General features: G+C 44.0%; 1 protein-coding gene across 2 annotated transcripts in view; it reads right to left on the reverse strand.

Annotated features, from left to right (window-relative positions):
- The window catches only part of LOC114764398 (lysine-specific demethylase 6A-like), a 28,999-nt gene extending 11,355 nt beyond the window's left edge, over positions 1–17,644 (reverse strand). Inside the window, exons 1-12 of one of the 2 annotated variants that reach the window (XM_028954012.1) lie at positions 17,182–17,644; positions 16,984–17,047; positions 8,814–8,922; positions 8,624–8,673; positions 6,859–6,917; positions 5,478–5,598; positions 4,580–4,634; positions 3,840–3,874; positions 3,269–3,362; positions 2,254–2,380; positions 1,884–1,982; positions 625–844 (exon numbers count right to left, since the gene is read on the reverse strand). In XM_028954012.1, the coding sequence (XP_028809845.1) occupies positions 625–844; positions 1,884–1,982; positions 2,254–2,380; positions 3,269–3,362; positions 3,840–3,874; positions 4,580–4,634; positions 5,478–5,598; positions 6,859–6,917; positions 8,624–8,673; positions 8,814–8,922; positions 16,984–17,047; positions 17,182–17,351 (1,203 nt within the window). In that variant the 5' untranslated portion in view covers positions 17,352–17,644. The remainder of the gene's footprint in view (positions 1–624; positions 845–1,883; positions 1,983–2,253; positions 2,381–3,268; positions 3,363–3,839; positions 3,875–4,579; positions 4,635–5,477; positions 5,599–6,858; positions 6,918–8,623; positions 8,674–8,813; positions 8,923–16,983; positions 17,048–17,181) is intronic. The other variant, XM_028954013.1, reaches the window with a different exon arrangement.
- Between the last annotated feature and the right edge of the window lie 1,011 nt (positions 17,645–18,655).

Genomic DNA, 18,655 nt, shown 5'->3' on the forward strand with positions numbered 1-18,655 from the left:
ACGCGTGACAAAAAAAAAAAAGTAAAATAAAATAAACAATCTGGAGGGAAAAGGCCATCTACTCGGTTGGCTGCAGAATTAATTAGATAGATTATGGTCTAGTATGTAGCCTGAACATTAAGCACAGTTACTGCAGTCAGACGTAAGGTTTAGTGGTTTAAAAAAAACAAAACAAAACAAAAAAAAACGTTCTGAACTCATTGTCTAGGTGTGTCAAGACAGGGAGGCAATGGTGATTTACAGAAGCATATTGTTAATTAACTAAGGGTAAACTACAGCCTCGTGTGTTAATGGCAACTGCATAAGACAAATTATTCACACAATCATACAAAAAAAAGTGGTTTCAAAAAAAAACAAAAAAACACAAACATTTAACAAATGAAGAGTATGAGAGAAGAGAGATTCCACAAAAAAACAAAAAAAAACTGCTGAGACATGCACACAAGTACACGCACACACCCACACGTAAGTGTGTACAGACAAGCAGACACCCACACAGAGTCTTGGAAAAGAGTGAAGCTCTGCAGCCCCGGTCAGTTCTGGTATATGGCTCACATGCTATTCAGACCTGCGTGTGTGTGTGTGTGTGTGTGTGTGTGTGTGTGTGTGTGTGTGAGCGCCTACCTGCAGGCATTTAATGCGCGCGGTGAGCGCAGCCACGTTGCTGCAGGCTTTGCTGCGCGTGGCGTTGATGTAGCACTTGATGGCGTCCTGCGGCTGGTTGCAGGACTCGTACAGCGTGCCCAGGTCCATCCAGGCGGCTGCGTGGCTGTGGTCCAGCTGCACTGCGCAGATGTAGGCCTGCAGGGCGTCCATCGGCTGGTTCTGCTGCTGATACAACACTCTGAAAAGAGAAACTGAGTTAAGTTTTATTTGGCTTTTATGCCTTACTCGAAACTGGCAGGTAACAACAATGAGTACGAATCAGCACTTGATCTTCCCTGATTTCATTTCTTGTATTCAAGATAGTGGTGCACGTATTTTCCCCCCACTGGGCGTTTCTCCGAGTATACAATATGTGTACTATTTTATTTGTCTGTCTGTCTCTTGTTTCCAGTCTTTAACACACGGAGTCGACCGCACCTTAACTCTTTACAGTCACTGTCACTTTCCAATGAACAACTACATTTATTTGACCTTTCAGCTCCTCAATTAGATTATTCTGGGGGACGTACAGAAAGTATTGTAGCATGCGGTCACTGACCAAATACTTACACAACTACTCCTATTTTTAGATTTGACAATTACTCAAAGGTAAATTCTCATAACCATATGTTCTGTGAAGTTTGAAATGTTGTAGTTGCAAACAGAAAAACGTTTCTCATGCAGTCTTACGGGAACTATGTGCTCCGTTATAAATTCAGTGTCAATCCGATTTCAATGTCTTGTCCATAAGTTCATGAGAAAGAGAAAGTGAAGTGATTGTCATTGTGAAACACTGCAGCACAGCACATGTTGACAACAAAAACCATCACCCTTGGTGAGCAGTGGGCAGCCATGACAGGCGCCTGGGGAGCAGTGTGTGGGGACGGTGCTTTGCAACCTTCTGATTACCGCTTTCATAACCTCTAGACTGTCCCTTATATGTTAACTTTTGGAATACAAAATATCCCATGACTTTTCCATAGGAACCCTGTACTGATCTAACTTCACCTCTCCCACACAGTATTGGACATTTCCCACTGCCTAGATACTTTGAATGACCCATCAAATTTTGGCTTACATCTATAACCATTAGGCCCTCTGGAAGGTGTTTTAGTTGAGTGAAGAACAGACAGACTTTAAAACGTAGATTTACAAACGTGCCGTTCATTATAACGCATTAATTAAGTCATATTTGCATCTGAAGTGGTAAAAACAGAGCAAAACACACAAAGTCTCACCCTATGGAGCACCATGTGTCAGCACTGGCTTCTGATTTGTCTATGGACTGCCGGTAAGAGATGAACGCATCCTGAACTTTCCCAATACTTGAGTAGCACCTGCAAAAAAAATACAAATGTTAAAATCCAGACCAAATCCCACTATTCTAGAGGTAAACTTGGGCATATCTTGGTGCAAAGTCCCATGCCCAGGTCAAAAGAATGTATTTTTTTTTTTTTTTTTGCTACTTTACTGATGCAATTATGTAGGAATACAAGACTATACACACACACACACACACACACACACACACACAAACACACACACAAAAACACACACAAAAACACACGTATGCATACATGCGTGCAAACACACACGCGGCTCACTCACCTGCCTAGGAAGTACCAAGACTGGCCAGAGTTGGGGTCTGCCTCAAGGGACTTCTGCAGACACTGGATGGCGTAGCTGTCTTTGTTGGCTTTGTCTCCCAGCTGCTCCACTGTGTGATGCATCCAGCCTGCGAGAAAGAAAAAAGGATTTAAAATAATGAAACCTGCCAGCGTCCACTATGTAGGAAAAAGTTCTATCGACTCTGCTCATGCTGTAACGGAATCCCTCAATACGGGTTTGTCTGGAAAGACTGAAACTACACATGAACGTCAAAAATCGTGACGAGCACAAGAGAGGCAAGTGTGTATTTCCAGCACAAGCAGTCGCGGTTTAACAGTCTTGTAGAGGTGAAGGGACACGACCTCTTTTTCACGGCTCTTCCTGTGAGAGCTGAGAAAAGCGCTCCTTCTGCCCCACACAGCACATCATTACAACAGACATGGTTTCAAAATGTACATTTATGGCATTTAAAGATGACCCACAAATCTGTACCAAGTATGAGAACCGTGGGGAATTTTCGCCCTGCCGGACCTCCTTTATTGAACAGAATTAAATTTACTATACAGTAGAAAGGTGGAGATGCCACATCAATTATAAATTTCATATACTCAGTAGCAGCATCTCCCCTCTAATTTAACATGCAGTGGAACAGTCTGACACCGCCCCTTTCCTTGAACGCAGAAAATTCCCTTCCTATTAACTCAATGGTACCCTCCAAGTACTGTAATAATTCCAGTGTAGATTAAATACCAGCTGCCCTCTATTCCCGCCACAGACCTAGTAATTCCATATAATGTATACAATGTTCCACCAAGCATCAGTGTTTCCAGATGTTATATATTGGTTCAGGTCCTTAATTTCCACACTTCCAAACCATACAAAGAGGACCAAAAACCACCTTGACAAAACAGACCGACTATACCACCAGTCAACCTCAAAAAATAAAACGTAAAAACCTGCACAACATACGAAGCCAGGCTCGATGTCAGCCCAGATGTTCAGAAGCGGGACTCACCGAGTTGCTGCAAGGTAATGGCCTTCACCTGGGCTGGAAGGTTCTCCGTCTGCAGGAGGTTCTCGTAAGCCTCCTTCGCCGCTCGGTGCTTCTTCTGCACAGGAAAGAGACGAATGAAGCAGGCTGAACTGTGGTGGAGCTCTGAGTCTGAACAATAAGCTGCAGCAAAAAGGGGACTCAGGCTGATGAGGAATCAGTCAAGTCAGCAAATCAGAAATGAAAAAGGTGGTGCAGACCGGCCAAAAAAAGAAAGTGCCAGCGTCAGGAGAGAGATGTGAGAATAAAAATGTGGAGAGATAGCAGGAGAGTCCAACACACACACACACACACACACACACACACACACTCTTCCAGCCAAAAAAAAAAAAAAGGCTCTCGAAGGAACGGCTGACACCAGCGTAAAGAACAGAGGCTTCGTGCCGGAGACACCCGCCTGTTGCCATGGCAACTGGTCTTGCATCGGAAAACCCATCATTTCTCATTTAGAAAAAATTGAACAGATAGGTGCAAAGAAACCAGAACTCATCCAAACTGACAGGTGACACACACACACACACACACACAAACCTACCTGTATTTCATACAAATGCGCAATGTGGAACTGAACTGTTAAAGGAAGGGGAGAAAAAAAAAAGATAAATTCAGTTTTGAAAACTCACACACACACACACACACAGACACGAACCGAACACACATGCAGCCCACGGTGGCAAGCTGGCATTATTCCTACACGGAGTGTCTCCTTTGTCCAACGCGCCGCTGCCGACTGCTTCAACACAAAGAACGAGCAGACAGCAGACACCGAGCTGAGAGGTGAGACTGCCCTTGATGTCCCTGTCCCTGCGTGTGTGAGCGGGTGTGTGTGTGTGTAAGACAGCATCAGAGAGGAAAGAGTGTGTGTGCCTGCCCTTGCAGATTGATCACAAACACTACGCCAGAAACTGGTACTGGTGTTTCCTTGGCAACCAAAGCAAAATGAATTTGGAAGACTGAACTGAAATAAAATCTGCAAAAATATCTGGAGTTGGGTGGGTGGGTGGGGCAATGAAGAACGCATGTGAGTCTTGGTTCCTCTACATTACAAGCTTAGAAGAGTGATGTGGACGTCGAGTGACCAACGGCTGGTAATTCTACATTTTTGTGGTTAATAATATGAATAAGAGGGTATCCATCTGTAGAAATATAAAAAGCTGCTGCTTTATTTTTAAACCATGACCAGAAATCATCTTCAGATCACCTGATTTAAAAAAAAAAAAAAAAAAAAACATTAAAACATTAGTAACCCCTGCACTGTTTATCGGCAGTACTTACTTTCAGCTTTGGACAAAGTGCAGGAATTTGAGTCAATCAAAGCCAGCTGAAAATGCTGCAACACACACACAAAAAAAAAAAAAGAATTATTATTTTAAATAATTGATAACATGCATTCTGAAGAAAGAGGAAACTGTTAAAACGACAACAAATCCAGTTCCAGGTGTTAACCCCGAGACAATGCGTCTCCGAGCCAAAGATCACAAAACTGATGGAGCAGCGAGAGCCGGTCCAAAACCAATTACCTGCGTACACATGAAGCACACCATCCAAACACCTCAGTTCACAATCACAAGACTACCACACCACCACCACACCACAAACACACATTTACCCAAACAGCACAAACGCACGTAAACCTTGAGGGCATCAGGCACGTATCATTTATTCTCAAGATAACGAACATGCTGTGGATGAAGAGTCCCTTTAAATTAGCTTCTTATTTCATGGTCGCAAGTTGAAATAGAGACAATGAATTACACATGTTATGAAACATTAGAGGGTAAAAGCACTCCATTAAATGAGACAATGATCAAAAACTACTGAATGTGTGTTTAGTACCATAGATGACCACAAGACAAAGTTACCCCTGATCAATCTAAGCGGCAAATACGTTAAACGTCAAAGGAATAAACACTGTTATTGAGGTTATAATCAGATTATCAACTCAACATCACATCAGAAGCGGTCTTCAGTACATGTGCAGAATTAAAATGAGGTGATCGGAGATTGAGAACAAAGCGTGACACACAAACCCCTGTAATTCCTGGACTAAATGTACAAACTCGGCATAAAATACAGAAACACACACACACACACACACACACACACACCCAACAGAATAAGCCCACATCTCCCCCAGTGTCCAGTGCTTCATAGGAAATGGAGCAGCTCTAACCTTTAAGCTTGACTCGTAGTCGGTGTGGACCTTGAACATGAGGCCAAGGCGCAGGTGGATCTCCTTGGCTCGGGAGAAGCTTGGGTCGATGTAGAGCACCTCCTGAAAAGCTTTAATCGCCCTGGGAGACAAAATGCATTCATGTGGCTTTTTAAGAACAAATCATATTTAAACACAGATTCAACTAAATAAAATTGGAAAAAATGCACGCATAAAAAAAATGTATATAAATACAATGCTAATAACCAGCACACGGCAGAGCCTCTGCAGAGTGGATTAGCACTGCTGCACATGGTGAGATATCAAAAGCAGCAGCAGTAGGCGAGCAGAGCCTCCCCTTCTGATTCGACACCTCAACCCTGCCCAGGGAGAGCAACCGTGTTGCCATAGAAACCATCCTCTAGCCAAACACAGTGGGCAGGCCTGAAGGGATGATGGGAAAGAACGCTGATTGGCTTTATGAGCCTCACAGGATACCACACGCGCACACACAGACACACACACCACTACCTTCTAAAGAGCCGTCAATTAAGCCACAGCCTAAAAAACAACACCTTACAAATAAAACTAAAGCACATGCAGAATCACAAAAATGATCCATATCCTTTTGTAAAGGTCATGCTGAGCCTGTAGCTCTGCCCTGTTCCTCCCATGTAGCCCAGCTCTTGTACAGACTCCATATTTGATCAAAGGCCAGAAAACCATATAAAGGGGTCAAGCCATACCCACCCCAACCTCCGAAACAGTGAATGACAGACGCAATACATAATGCTTCAGAGAGCTCAAAATTAGAGGCTGCATAAAGAAGGTTGGAGAAGCATTGGTACCCAACAAAAAGGAGGAAAGCCTACCAGATTAAGAGTTGCAAACCCCAGCACTGAAAAGGTCACACAATCTTTTTGTACTAACCCTAAAACAGACCACAATCAGGCATAACTTATCTCACTGAAACTGAGTCTATATAATGCGCGCACACACACACACACACACACACGTAACATGATATCAGCCTTAAAATGCTATTAAGGTTCATGTTGATTATAATTCAGTAGGCCTTGCTGTAAATAATACATGTTCTGAATATTTCTTCCTATTTTTCACATCTCTCATCTTCTACTACACAGCATAGTGAGCAACATGGAAGTTCACCACATGGTCCTATTAATCATTTTACTCTGTTTATATGGAGTCAAAATTTTTAATCTTAACGTCATAAACACTTGTTGATATTATTTTTTTTGTGTACACAACACCACTGTCCAGCACCATAAAATCTAAAATGAAATCTGTTTTTCAAGCAGTAAATAGGACGGATGATACTTGGCAAAGCTGATGCACAAAGGTCATGACAAAAATACACACACATACACTCACAACTTACCATTGAAATGCGTTGTAATGGAAGTAAACCATACCAAGACCATATAAAAAGGCAGCATTCTGAAATGACAGACAAATAATATAGCATTAGAACACAATAGCAACTAAAAGCCTCTCAGGTAAGAGCTCTGATCATCAGAAACAGAAGGTTTTTCAAACCCCATTTTTAAATTTAGTACTAACAATATTTGTAAGAGTCTGCATCTGCAAGAGACTTCAGCTGAGAGGCAGGTGCATGCATTTTGTCACCAAGGTACAGAGCAAATTAAAATAGACTATTTAGGCCTAACATGGCATGAAATTGCCTAGGTGACTTATGACAAGCTGAATTTTTGTTGGCTACGTAATTAATTGCTTTGTACATAAAAGCCTCTGCACCGTTTAGTCTTGCCTAAAGATATCCTTGAGAATCCGTAAAAATCACAGCCATTATTGCATCTTCAAAAAGTTTAGTTGTTAAAAGAAGCTTCCAAAACATGGGTACAAACCTCTCAGGCCTACCAGAAGCCTGGCAGCCACACTCATCTGAACCATGTTGAGCATTTAATACCTCAAACTGGGTTCATTTAAAACCCAGAGATCACACTAGTCTCATATCAAACGATGCGTTTTTTCCCCAGTCGGTTTTTATAGGGTGATCAGATTTGAGCGTGTGAAAAAGCAGACACCTTAACGATACTTCCACTAGCACAAATGTGTTGCTAGCTGAACTTCATCTAGCGCAAGTCAATGTCAATATGTGTGTAGGTTATCCATGATGAATGTTTAAATCATCTAAAAAAATGTATTCTAAAAACCCAAACACAATTTCCAGGTCACAAAAAGAGGACGTCAGAGCAAAAGAGGACAACTTATTTTATTTTATGAAATGGGTTTGACTAAAAGAAAATGCTTTTTTCTGTTCTACATAGCTACTTGTTCGAAATTTAATCACTACGATTGTAGAACTTAATTACTACTAGTTTTCGTTGACTAAAACTAGACTAATATGAATATGGATGTGACTAAGACTATTAAAGACTAAAATGACACCTTGATGCAACACACTAAACACCTGCAATATTCAGTATTTACACCTCAATGTTCACCAGAATGGTGAAGGACCAATAGCAAAGCAAGACAGAGAAAAGCAAATTGTGCACTGTGAACAATATCCAAATCAAATGAGGCACAATGAATGCCTAAAAAAACAATTACACAGTGCATACCCAGCTTTAGCGGGTTTGAATTGCGCAGTCATGGACACAAAAGCAACCAGTGCGATTAAATCATTTTGTGATGAGCAGGTTTGTGGCCAAATTGGTTGGTTTTCCCCTCCCTTTTTAGTACATCATATAACAGCACTGGACAGGCTAGACAGGACCATTCAGCCACAGGAACATCAGCGACATCAGAAACTGACGTTCAGTCATTCTCTTCTGCTCTAAACAAATCCTTTTCTACCAACAGTCACCCCAGTCTTCAATTCCACTGTTTACGTGTGAAGCTACTTCTAGGTGACCGCCCTTAAACTGGGCTTGTTAGGTGCAAGTGTACAAAATGTATGACATCAAATAATAATAATAATAATAATAAACTGAAACCAAAATGATTTGCATAGGGACTTAGTTTATTGGTCATAATCATTTGGAATGTAACTTGATATAATAATAATAATTAGTACACACACAGTGACTAAACAATCAAATGTGTACGAAATCAGATGAACGTTGACAAAAATGACTTCAGCGTTTTTCTCTTTTTATGAAGCAAGCCACACCACTCACCTTCCAGTAGTCTGACTGTAAAGTGTAGTACCTCTGGTATGCTGATAATGCTGGGGAGAAAAAAAACAACGCAAACCGTTACTTAACTGATGAGAAACGATTCAGTTGGTGAGAGATTAACAAAGAGGTGAGTTAATGAGAGGTTGTGAAGATGGAAGGAGGATTCACACACACACACACAAGGTCTTACCTTTTGGGTAATCCTCCAATAAGAGGTTGAAATGACCGAGCTGGCAGAATAACTCTGGGTCAACTTTTCCTTCAGCTTTCAAGATTAGAGAGTCGTAGCAGCGTACAGCCTACACAGAAGGCAGAGAGGAATGCTGTTACTTTCCAAATGGGTACTGCAGAACTTTAATAACAACAAAAATAAATCTAATTAACCAAAAACACGTAAATGACCACCACGGTCACGATTACAAAAAATGTAGGATAGTTTTTAGATAAACACCTTTGCTGTTTTAACTGCTGCATAAAGGTTGCAGCAAATTAACAAAATTTAAAGCCTGACTTTCACACACAATTCCAGTGGAAAGACATCTGGAAACCTAATTATATATTTTCATAATCTGCTGGCTTCCACCAAAACCTTCCATTCCTGCACTTCATATATGTAGCTTAAATATGATGAGACTGCCAAACTACTGACTACTGTAGAAAATGTGATTCACAGTAGCGCGATGCTGCTTAATAAAAAGACTAGAGCAGGAAGAGCGGGGTTTGAACTTATGACAGTCCGTTAGCAGAAAAACTTGACAGCAGCAGTTTCCACAAAAATTTTCATTAAAAGGCACCGGCACCTCCTGACACAACACAGGAACAGACAGGTTCCTAAATGACAGGAAAGGGCTGACTTATGGTATAAGAGCCCATTATATTACTTATTGTTTAAAAAGCTATTATTCTACTCAAACGAATGTAAAGAAACAAATTATTATATGGTAATTTAAAATAATATCTGCACATTGTGCTGCGGAGATTCTTACAACAGTTGCCTTGCAGATAGCAGCAGGTTGAATTACGGTAACTCTCAAATGGGGCTGGCGAGTTATTACAGCCTCAAGTCGAACCTCCTTCCCACGTGAGGGAAGTAGTGGTAAAGTTGACCAGCACCTCATCTGTGCTGCTGACCAATCCAAACACAACAATATCGCACATTCTTTCAATTTTTAAACATTATGCACGCTTAAAAAGAGAACAGTACACAAGCTTGGCAAAGTATAACTCGAGTGTGTACGTATGATTGAATACACAGAGATGGCAGAGGTAGAGCGGGCTCCTGGCCGAGAGGTTTTCCGCCACAGTGCAACCGAGCTGCTATCCCCAGACACTGAAGAAAGACGTGCAGAAACAGCACTTACATGAAAAGGAGCAGTCAAGCTACTGAGAAAATACTGAGACTGGATTTAAAAGTAATCATCATCTCAAATCATATTCTTAAAATGTCAGGAAGTACTATAAATAGCCACGCTGTCCCTTTAAGGCAACTATACAACTACAACATGCTACAACATTCCTCGCAGTAAATTCTTAAATGGACGTAAACACTCCAGGCATCCAAAAAAAAAAAAAAAAAAAAAAAAAAAAGACAATAAATGTCAGAGTACATGTTAAAAATGTAAAGAACAGCATTAGACTGGTTGGACAAACTTATTTAACACAAATAAGACTTAGGCCCCATCCACACAAGCACATTTTTTTTCCAAAACGGTAACATTTCAGTCCAATCTGGCCACACGCGACGGCGTTTCAGGGGGACACAGGCTGGTTACTTCCTGAAATGGGTTTCAGAGTAAATTTCTCTTTTCCGCGTCTCTGTGTGGACGCTGATGTATTAGTGTCACGCATGTGAAATGTGTCCTCTGCTTTTAACCATCACCCTGAGTGAGCAGTGGGCAGCCATGACAGGCGCCTGGGGAGCAGTGTGTGGGGACGGTGTCTTAAACAAAAGGGACCCGAGTGGCACCTTGGCGGTTCGGGATCAGAATGCGTAACCTTTCAGTTAGGGGTCTGCTTCCTTACCCGCTAGGCCATAATATGTCCACTGACTCATAATATGCAAGTAAATAACTGAACAGGCCACATTCGAAAGCTCATTAGGTATAAATTGGAAAGCTTAACTTTTGATGGATTTATTAATAACTATTTGCTTTGCACAGCAGCAGCTTTTAAATTATGTTTGGGGAGTTGCATGGCATTCAGGATTTAAGTCAGAAGGTTGGGAGCTTTGATCGAGCCAATTGTCTTCAGAGGGCAAGAACGTTCCATTATGGCATTTTGCATAAAAAAACCACCCTCCAGAATGCTGACCATGGCAAGTAGTGACTAATCCAGTTACCTGCTGTGCATAAACAAGTCTACCAGAGGCCGTGACCTGCGACCCAGGGAGAGAAGCAGCAGTCTGAGGTGAGAGTCTGATTCAGAGTACAGTTGTCACCAATGGAGTTGCTTCGCCTTCATAAATCTCAACGTCACAGAAAGAAAGCGTCTCACATGCCTATGCAGCACTGCCGGTGCTCATTGTGAGCAATTAGTGAACGTAAATACCCTACTGATCTGGAGGTCCGGGCAGAGGTTTGAATCCAGTTGTGAACTGAATTTGGAGAATCAAAATTGTGTTACATTTTCAGGGATGTAAAATGTGGTTCCAATTTCCTCGGAACTCAGATTACAATATATTACATTCAGATTCAGTTTGTACAATTCAGATTCAAAAATATTCAATTTCAGGAGACATGTGCATGATGTGGAAGGAGAAATGCAAATCAAAAGACTATGGTTTCAATGGACATTGACTAATCAGGCCAAACACCAAGACGATAAGTAATCCACCAACCAACTTTCACTCAATCGCCATCTATAACCCCTTAATTACATCCAGAGACACTCACTCAAATGATGGACAATTCAGTGTCGACAAAACCACCTAGTGTGCATGCCTTTAGAAACCTGCGCCAACACGAGGAGAGCGTACTTCTTACTTGGTTTCATTGCCCATTTCAAGAGTGGCATTTTGTCCTCTTTCTTGTTGTGGGAGTAGACGACACAAATTAGCACTCTGCTCAGATCTTACTGCCTCGTCCTATAACGATTCCAATTCGGCTGTTGTCAACATTTGGTCTTCATTAACTCCAATGGCCACAAAAATATCCTTTTTCTTCTACATAATAGAAAATTTAGACAATCCATATGCAGACTGATGAAATAAATAAATCAATAAAATCTGAGCCAACCAACACACTCATCACATTTCTGTGCCTGTGTTAGGGAGGCGGACACGTGAATGATCTCTAGAGCGGTCTTTGCGACCGCCAAACAATATCTAATTCACTATACAATATACAATTCTGAGAGAGCAAAGATTCATTCTCTTTCCAATCAAAACGTCCATGACTGCTCGCTGTGCAAAGTCAAATGGACTTTTAATGGGATGAATCCATGTGTTAGCCTGAACAAATCCGAAATCAAATCAACGTCAGACAGATATATCGCGTAGCTCTGCGTAGTTACTGCACTGGGTCTGCCAAATCCAGGCCAGCATGTATATACGGGGTCAGGAAATATTTAGTAGTTGTACCTGAGCACAAATAATCAGATCCCATTCTCAACAAACACTTAGAGCAGCCGAGTTGTGCTCCTTTCTGTTTAGAAAGCACTCTCGGGTTCAATTTATTATTTTAAAATGTTATTTTATTATAGTCTCATTATTCTTCTCAGTAACCCTGCAAAGCAATGCTCAACACGGGTCACAAGAAGAACGGTAAAAAGTATTTACACAAAGCTACATTATTGTTTTTTTACTGTGAACATACATACATGTGTGTGTGTGCAGATATCTTTAAGACCCAACATCATAGCTAGTTACGAATATATAGAATAGTCACATTTCACATGATACTTGCTGAACTGATTAACACTGAAGAAATACAAAAATACTGCATTTCACACAGATCTAAAAAGAAAAAAATCTGCATAACGATTATGCAAAATTGTCATGCAGTTGATACTCACTGTGATATACTCAAGCAATTATGTAATAATTGTGACTGGGCACCAAAATAATACACCCAGCCAGAAACAGAAGTGTCCAGGATAAAGTAATCCACTCAACGTCGGCCGCTTGAATCAGACAAACTGTCATCAGACATGATTTATAAAAACCCTGGGCTGAAGACTAACAGCAATTCTCACAGGTCAGCATCACAAATAACCAAGACAATCCCTAAACAAGCAGACAAATTCTGAACATCACCACGGGTATAAACATTTTTGACCACATAAAATACAGACGAAGCCAGGTTCGCTATTTCAAGTCGGATTTTGAGGTTGTTCCCAATCAGAAGCAAATTAGCAGTTGTTCAGGATAAAGACACTTACCGCCCACGACCACATATCGAGCATGCTAAATAACTAGTCGCCAAGCTACAGCCAATAACAGTGCAGGACAAAATCCGTGAAGCGCTCCAAATTTTGGGGGGCAGAGGTGGCCTAGCGGTTGAGGAAGTGGCCCCGTAATCAGAAGGTTTGAATCCCGAGCCGCCAAGGAGGTGCTACTAAGCAAAGCACCGTCCCCACACCCTGCACCCCGGGCGCCTGTCATGGCTGCCCACTGCTCACTCAGGGTGATGGTTAGGGACATGGGAGGGCAGAGGAACCATACTGTTCATATGTCCATAGCTTGAATTTACTCTACATGTTTTTTCAGTAATCAACAACACACAAACTTCTAGAGCTTATTTTTGCGAGTTGAACAAGTCTTTTCCTGAGTCACTTTTTGAGACACAACATTGCTTTGGAAACCAATGGAGCAGTCGGAAGGTGGAAGACTACGCAGCGTTGGACTCCCATTGCTGATCAGATGTGCAGTGTGAACCCTAAAAATCCCTGACTATGATGTAGTCTGAACTTGGGGTTTGAGATGTGGGAACCAATGAATACCAAGCACAAACCCAAAAAAAAACCCATAACCAAATGCCTACACGTGCCTAGTCCATGGCTCTTTCCTCCATTACACTGCAGGTCCCTGTGGCTTTCAATATATAATAATTTAACTATTTCATTATTATCCTTTTTTAATCGTAGTTCGATTTGAAGTTAAAAATGCCTTATATGCCCGCCAGCCCGGCCAGAGCCGTTAGTCAGTTTGGTCAATTAGAGGAGCATTTCAAAATATAAAATACTTAGCGATTAATGTGCATATGTTGACTAAGTTGATAAGTTGTGTGGAGTTTGCATAGCGCTGCTTTTTCCCGAATGTCTGGCTGGGTTTTTTTAACATTTGTCGTGTCATCGGCTTTTACTCGCATACCCCAGTTAGTAAAGAAAATGCCGTTCTGGCAGCGTTCCCACCCTCAACCCATCTGCACATTTTCTTTGCATAAATACAATTTCACAAGAAACACACTAATCTAGTTTTTTTTTTAATAGTGTACAAATAATATATGCAGTGTTATCTTTATCTCAAGAAGAAATGTGGGGCTCCTGGTGCTTTCTGTTTTGTGGAAACCGAGTCCAAGTGGCTCTTTGAGTGTTAAAAAGTCGCCGACCCCTGGCCTAGTGCATGTGGAATTAACCGGCAGGATCATGGCGTTTTATAAAGCATCCCTGGCCAGTTCTACCGGCAACTTCAGCAAAAGTTGAAAGGCAGCTGGCCCATCAGCTGCTGCGATGCCTTTTTGGCACAAAATGCACAGCTGCATTACTTTACAAAAGCCGCGCCTTTAAAGGGTCCACTTAAATTGCCCGCCCCTAACATGAAACTGTTCTTGAAATGAAATGCACCACACAGGCTCCAGATAAAAAAAAAAAAAAAAAAAGAAATTCATCACAGAGGCTCCCCCATCCAAACAGTCGAACAGCCACTTTTCGCCCAAACATCTTAACACCCACCCTGCATTAGTGATACAGTGACCTCCTTCTGTCACAGCGACTGAGCTCTCCTTTATCGGGCGCCAGGATTATGGCATCCAGTGTCCCGGGACATCCCTCGGAATAGGGCCTGACTGTTACACCTCACTCGGACAGCCTTTACGGGGACACTGAAATAAAAGCTGAAATGTCCGTCCATCTCCTCCACTTCAAGCAAAACTAGTGTTATTAATATAAAGGGCGCCTGAAAAGGATTTAAGAGTGCCAGGAACGGCCTTCCGGGGAGGTACTCTCATCCAGAAAATTCATCTTGAGGACGGCCGAACCTCCACCATGAATCGCTGTACCGCGTCAGAGCGCGAAACGACAAGTCAATTTCAACACGCGGCACAAAACATTCGTACAACAGTGTTTGCAAAGTCACGTGAACAATGCCACGCTCTTTGGAAGGTTTCTGCGGCCGGTAACACACACACCCTGTGGCCCCTCCCAGGAAATAAATAATAGTAAGTGCGGGGGGGGGGGGGTTAATATTTTTTCCACTGAAGTGCATGCAAAGTTGTCTTGTGTGAGTCCATAGTTTTCCTTGCTGTGGTGCGTGGGCGTGTTGTGTTTACCAGTGACCACGCGGCACGGCTTCCTCCGTCAAACCGGAGCACGCAGCCCCGACACGCAGCTTGCACCAAAAGCGTTCGCCGGCAACCAGGCTGGCGGAGACACGCGTGCCCCCCGGACGCAGCTCGCCGCGCAGTAAGCTGCGCTGTTGCTGGAGTAAACCGAACTGTGTGTGTTTTACTCAGTTAAAGAAATCGGAGGAATGGGTCCCAACGCCGAGCGGCTGCATAATGGTCATGACGGCACGCGCATGATGACATAATACAGCAGAACGCAGAGCTCGGTGTCAGTTTCAGCTTTTACGACATCATAATGCCGTGTTTTGCGGCACATTGCGCAGAACAACAACACACAACGTCCATTCCAACCTCCCCAGTCAAAGTTTCAACGGTTCCACACCGAGAGGAACGATGATCTCGGAGCACAAGAACAAATCCCACTGATCACGGTCCACACACAAGCGTGGAAACAATCCGACAATCCCGATTTCGCTACCTGCGATACACGGCGGCGAAGCCTGATGCCTAACCCCAACCGTTCCACAGGTCACGGCCCCAGACCGTGACCAGCAGCTAGAACTCGACACGCATGCATGCAGAATTATGAAACGTTTTGGAGGCGATGGGTGGTGGTGGTGGTGGGGGGGGCTGGTCACGCCTATCGGCTGTCGATACGACTGTTTACACGGTCAACAAAGAGCTCGTCCGGCCGACGGCGGGATGCAGATTCCCCTGGTAGCTGCGTTGCATTAAAACACAGAGAGAGAGAGAGCGAGAGGGGGAGAGAGACACCGACTCTCTGCGCGGAGGGCTGCCCTCTTTGTTCGCCGCCCAGTGCGGACGCCGGACGCGGCGCCGAGGGTGGGAGTCGGGCGGCTCCGTCCGCGACAGCTCCGCGGCCGGTGCGAGAAGGCGGAGGGGCGAGCCGGGCGGCCGACGGCGCCGGTCCTCCCCCGGCGCTCCGCCACAGTTTTTATTTTCTCGCACTCCTCCCTGCCCCGCCATCTTGGGCCGACCGGAGCAGCCATTACTAACGTTGGCTGGCTAGGGGGGGGGAAAACAGCGTTTTCGACAACTCGCTCGTCCGTTTTCACTAAAAGGCCCCACAAAGTTATCCAGGAGGCTGTTATGAGGGGCGAGGTGTCGAGTGAACGCGTTATAACGCCGCATTAGCAGCGCGAAACGCACAAAACTACAAGCTAGCTGGTTAGCTAGCGTCCATCGCAGCACCGCGAAACTCACACGCAACTAAACACACAAATTTCTATTAATTACAAAAACGGGGAACAACACGCAGGTCCGAGTGGCCAGGAAATCACCTGGGAGTGTTTAATACGAGGCGAACGGGGTTCTACTTCATTTGCACACGTTCAAGGCGGCATTTCAACTCCATTTTGAGATCAATTAAACGCTTTGGCAAAATAAAAAGCAGCAGAATTGGAGGGTTGACTGTGACGGTGTGCGTAAAGGACGGACGCGGAGCCATGCCCAGGGCAAACCATCTGCTTCGGCGGCCAAACCCTTTTTTTTTGACAGTTGCTGCCTCTTTGCGAGTTGTTTTTGTGGCCCGCTCCCGCAAACTTCCACGCACACGGCGGCGGCTATTAGCGAGCTGCTAAGTGAATAAACAACACGGGCCCGACCCTCCTCTCGTATTTTCTGGCCGGAGTTGGGTTTGGGCGTCGCTGGATTAAAGCCGGACGGGGGGGAACAAGGACGCCGCGCAACCGCGGGGTCGCTGGTCCGCGCACATCCAGCCGCCCCGGAGCCTCCCGCGGCTCGCCGCCTTGCGCGGAGCGGGCCGGTTTAAAACAGAAAGAGGGAGCGACGATTAAAAAAAAAAACGATCCGTCCGGCGTTCGGCGCGGGTTTTGCTACCTTTAACAGCAAGGCCTTCGTTCTGGCGCCATCTTCATGAAGCCTCTGAAATCCAAACAGTGAGCTGCAAAGCAAGAAGACAACACAGGCGGCTCGGTGAGACCAGACGTGCAGCGCACGGCGCGGCGACACGGCAGCAAAATCGTGCACGAAAACCGCGAACGGCTCGAGCATTCGGCGACGGCCGGCGTCCCCCACCTGTCTATTCCGGCCAGGCCGTCCCTCTCCTGCGCTGTCAGCCTCGGAAAGTCCTCCTCGGTCTCACTCGCTTTTCCCGCCGCCATTTTCTTTTCCTCATCACCAGCAGCGCCGAGACTCCGAGCAGCAGCGCAGGCAGCAGCGGCGAGCGACACTCGGCACGATTTCATGGAATCGCGCCTGCAAGCCGAGTGATTAAAAATCCAGCGGGGTCCAGAAAAAAAAGTCGCTTCGAGTCGGGAAAAAATAAATCGAGGGAGAGAAACTTTTTTTTTCCCCGGGATTAAAAGCTAAATCGCGCCGCAAATCCCCCTCGGAGCACAAGAAGGCGACTCGTCCGCCTGTCCGCGCTCACATTTTAGGGTAGCGCGGGCCGGACGCGGGGAAAAAGCGGGACGTTCATTGAAAATAGCCCGAAAGTTCTCGCCACCACCAGCTCAAAGTTGTTGTAATTGTGTCACACAGGCGAACCCACGCCGCCGTCGCCGCCCCGCCCCCTCCCGCCTCGGCCAATGGCGGCGTCGGGAGGCGGACACGTGACGCGCCCTGAGTGTTGCTTTCTTTTTTTCTTTTTTCTTTTTTTTTTTTCTCGAGCCCTTCCCCAGAATCCAAATAATCAGAAGTCGCGCGTTTTAAACCTTCGTTCCGTATCGCGATTAACGACAGCACGGGTTAATACGGGTTCAATGCACGACTTTGTAATCATAAATATTCACAGAGATCTTTTTTTAAACAATTCGTTGTTATTATATGCTAAAAGCGTGATATCGTTTGGTTGCGTGCATGAATATCGTACACCAAGTATACTGAATAAATGTAGTTAAAAAGGATAATTTACGGATCAAATGCAGTTAAAGAATAAAGGATAACGGCACAGCAGCCAGTCACACACACACGGGTCTTTTATCTTTGTTATGAAAAACATTTAATGCATTTTAAACGAATATATTAACTTAAAAGAGAACAGGAACATGGGCTGCATTAAATGCACATATATTATTTTAATTATGTCCGATGAGGAATCTAAAAGAAGGGACGGTCTTTCAAATATAATCCGCGGTTTAGCGTTTCAAATGACCAAAAACAGTTCGTGTTCTTTTTTTTCGACACTGCACTGTTACATTTGACCACCATTTTTAAATGCAAGATAAATCCTGTTATCACCAGGGATTGTGCTGCAGCAAGATTTTACAATAAACGTAACCAGATGGCACGTGACCTTTGCTGTGCATCGTTGAAATAAATGCATTTTAACGTGGTAAATAAAGTTGGCCTCGAAACCCGGACATATTTGAGTGTGTGAAGTGACTGACGTGGCGGGAGGGCGGGCCAGGAATTGATCAAAACTCGTACTGTACATTCCGGCTTTTTGCTTTTGTATCAGTTCACCTTAAGGATCCGGATCATTTGGATCCCAAGCGGATCTTTGCTCAGCCAAGGTTCTCAAGCGCTTGCATACATATAATTTCTACGA

The sequence above is a fragment of the Denticeps clupeoides genome, chromosome 15 (assembly GCF_900700375.1).
Source record: "Denticeps clupeoides chromosome 15, fDenClu1.1, whole genome shotgun sequence".
Classification (NCBI taxonomy): domain Eukaryota; kingdom Metazoa; phylum Chordata; class Actinopteri; order Clupeiformes; family Denticipitidae; genus Denticeps; species Denticeps clupeoides.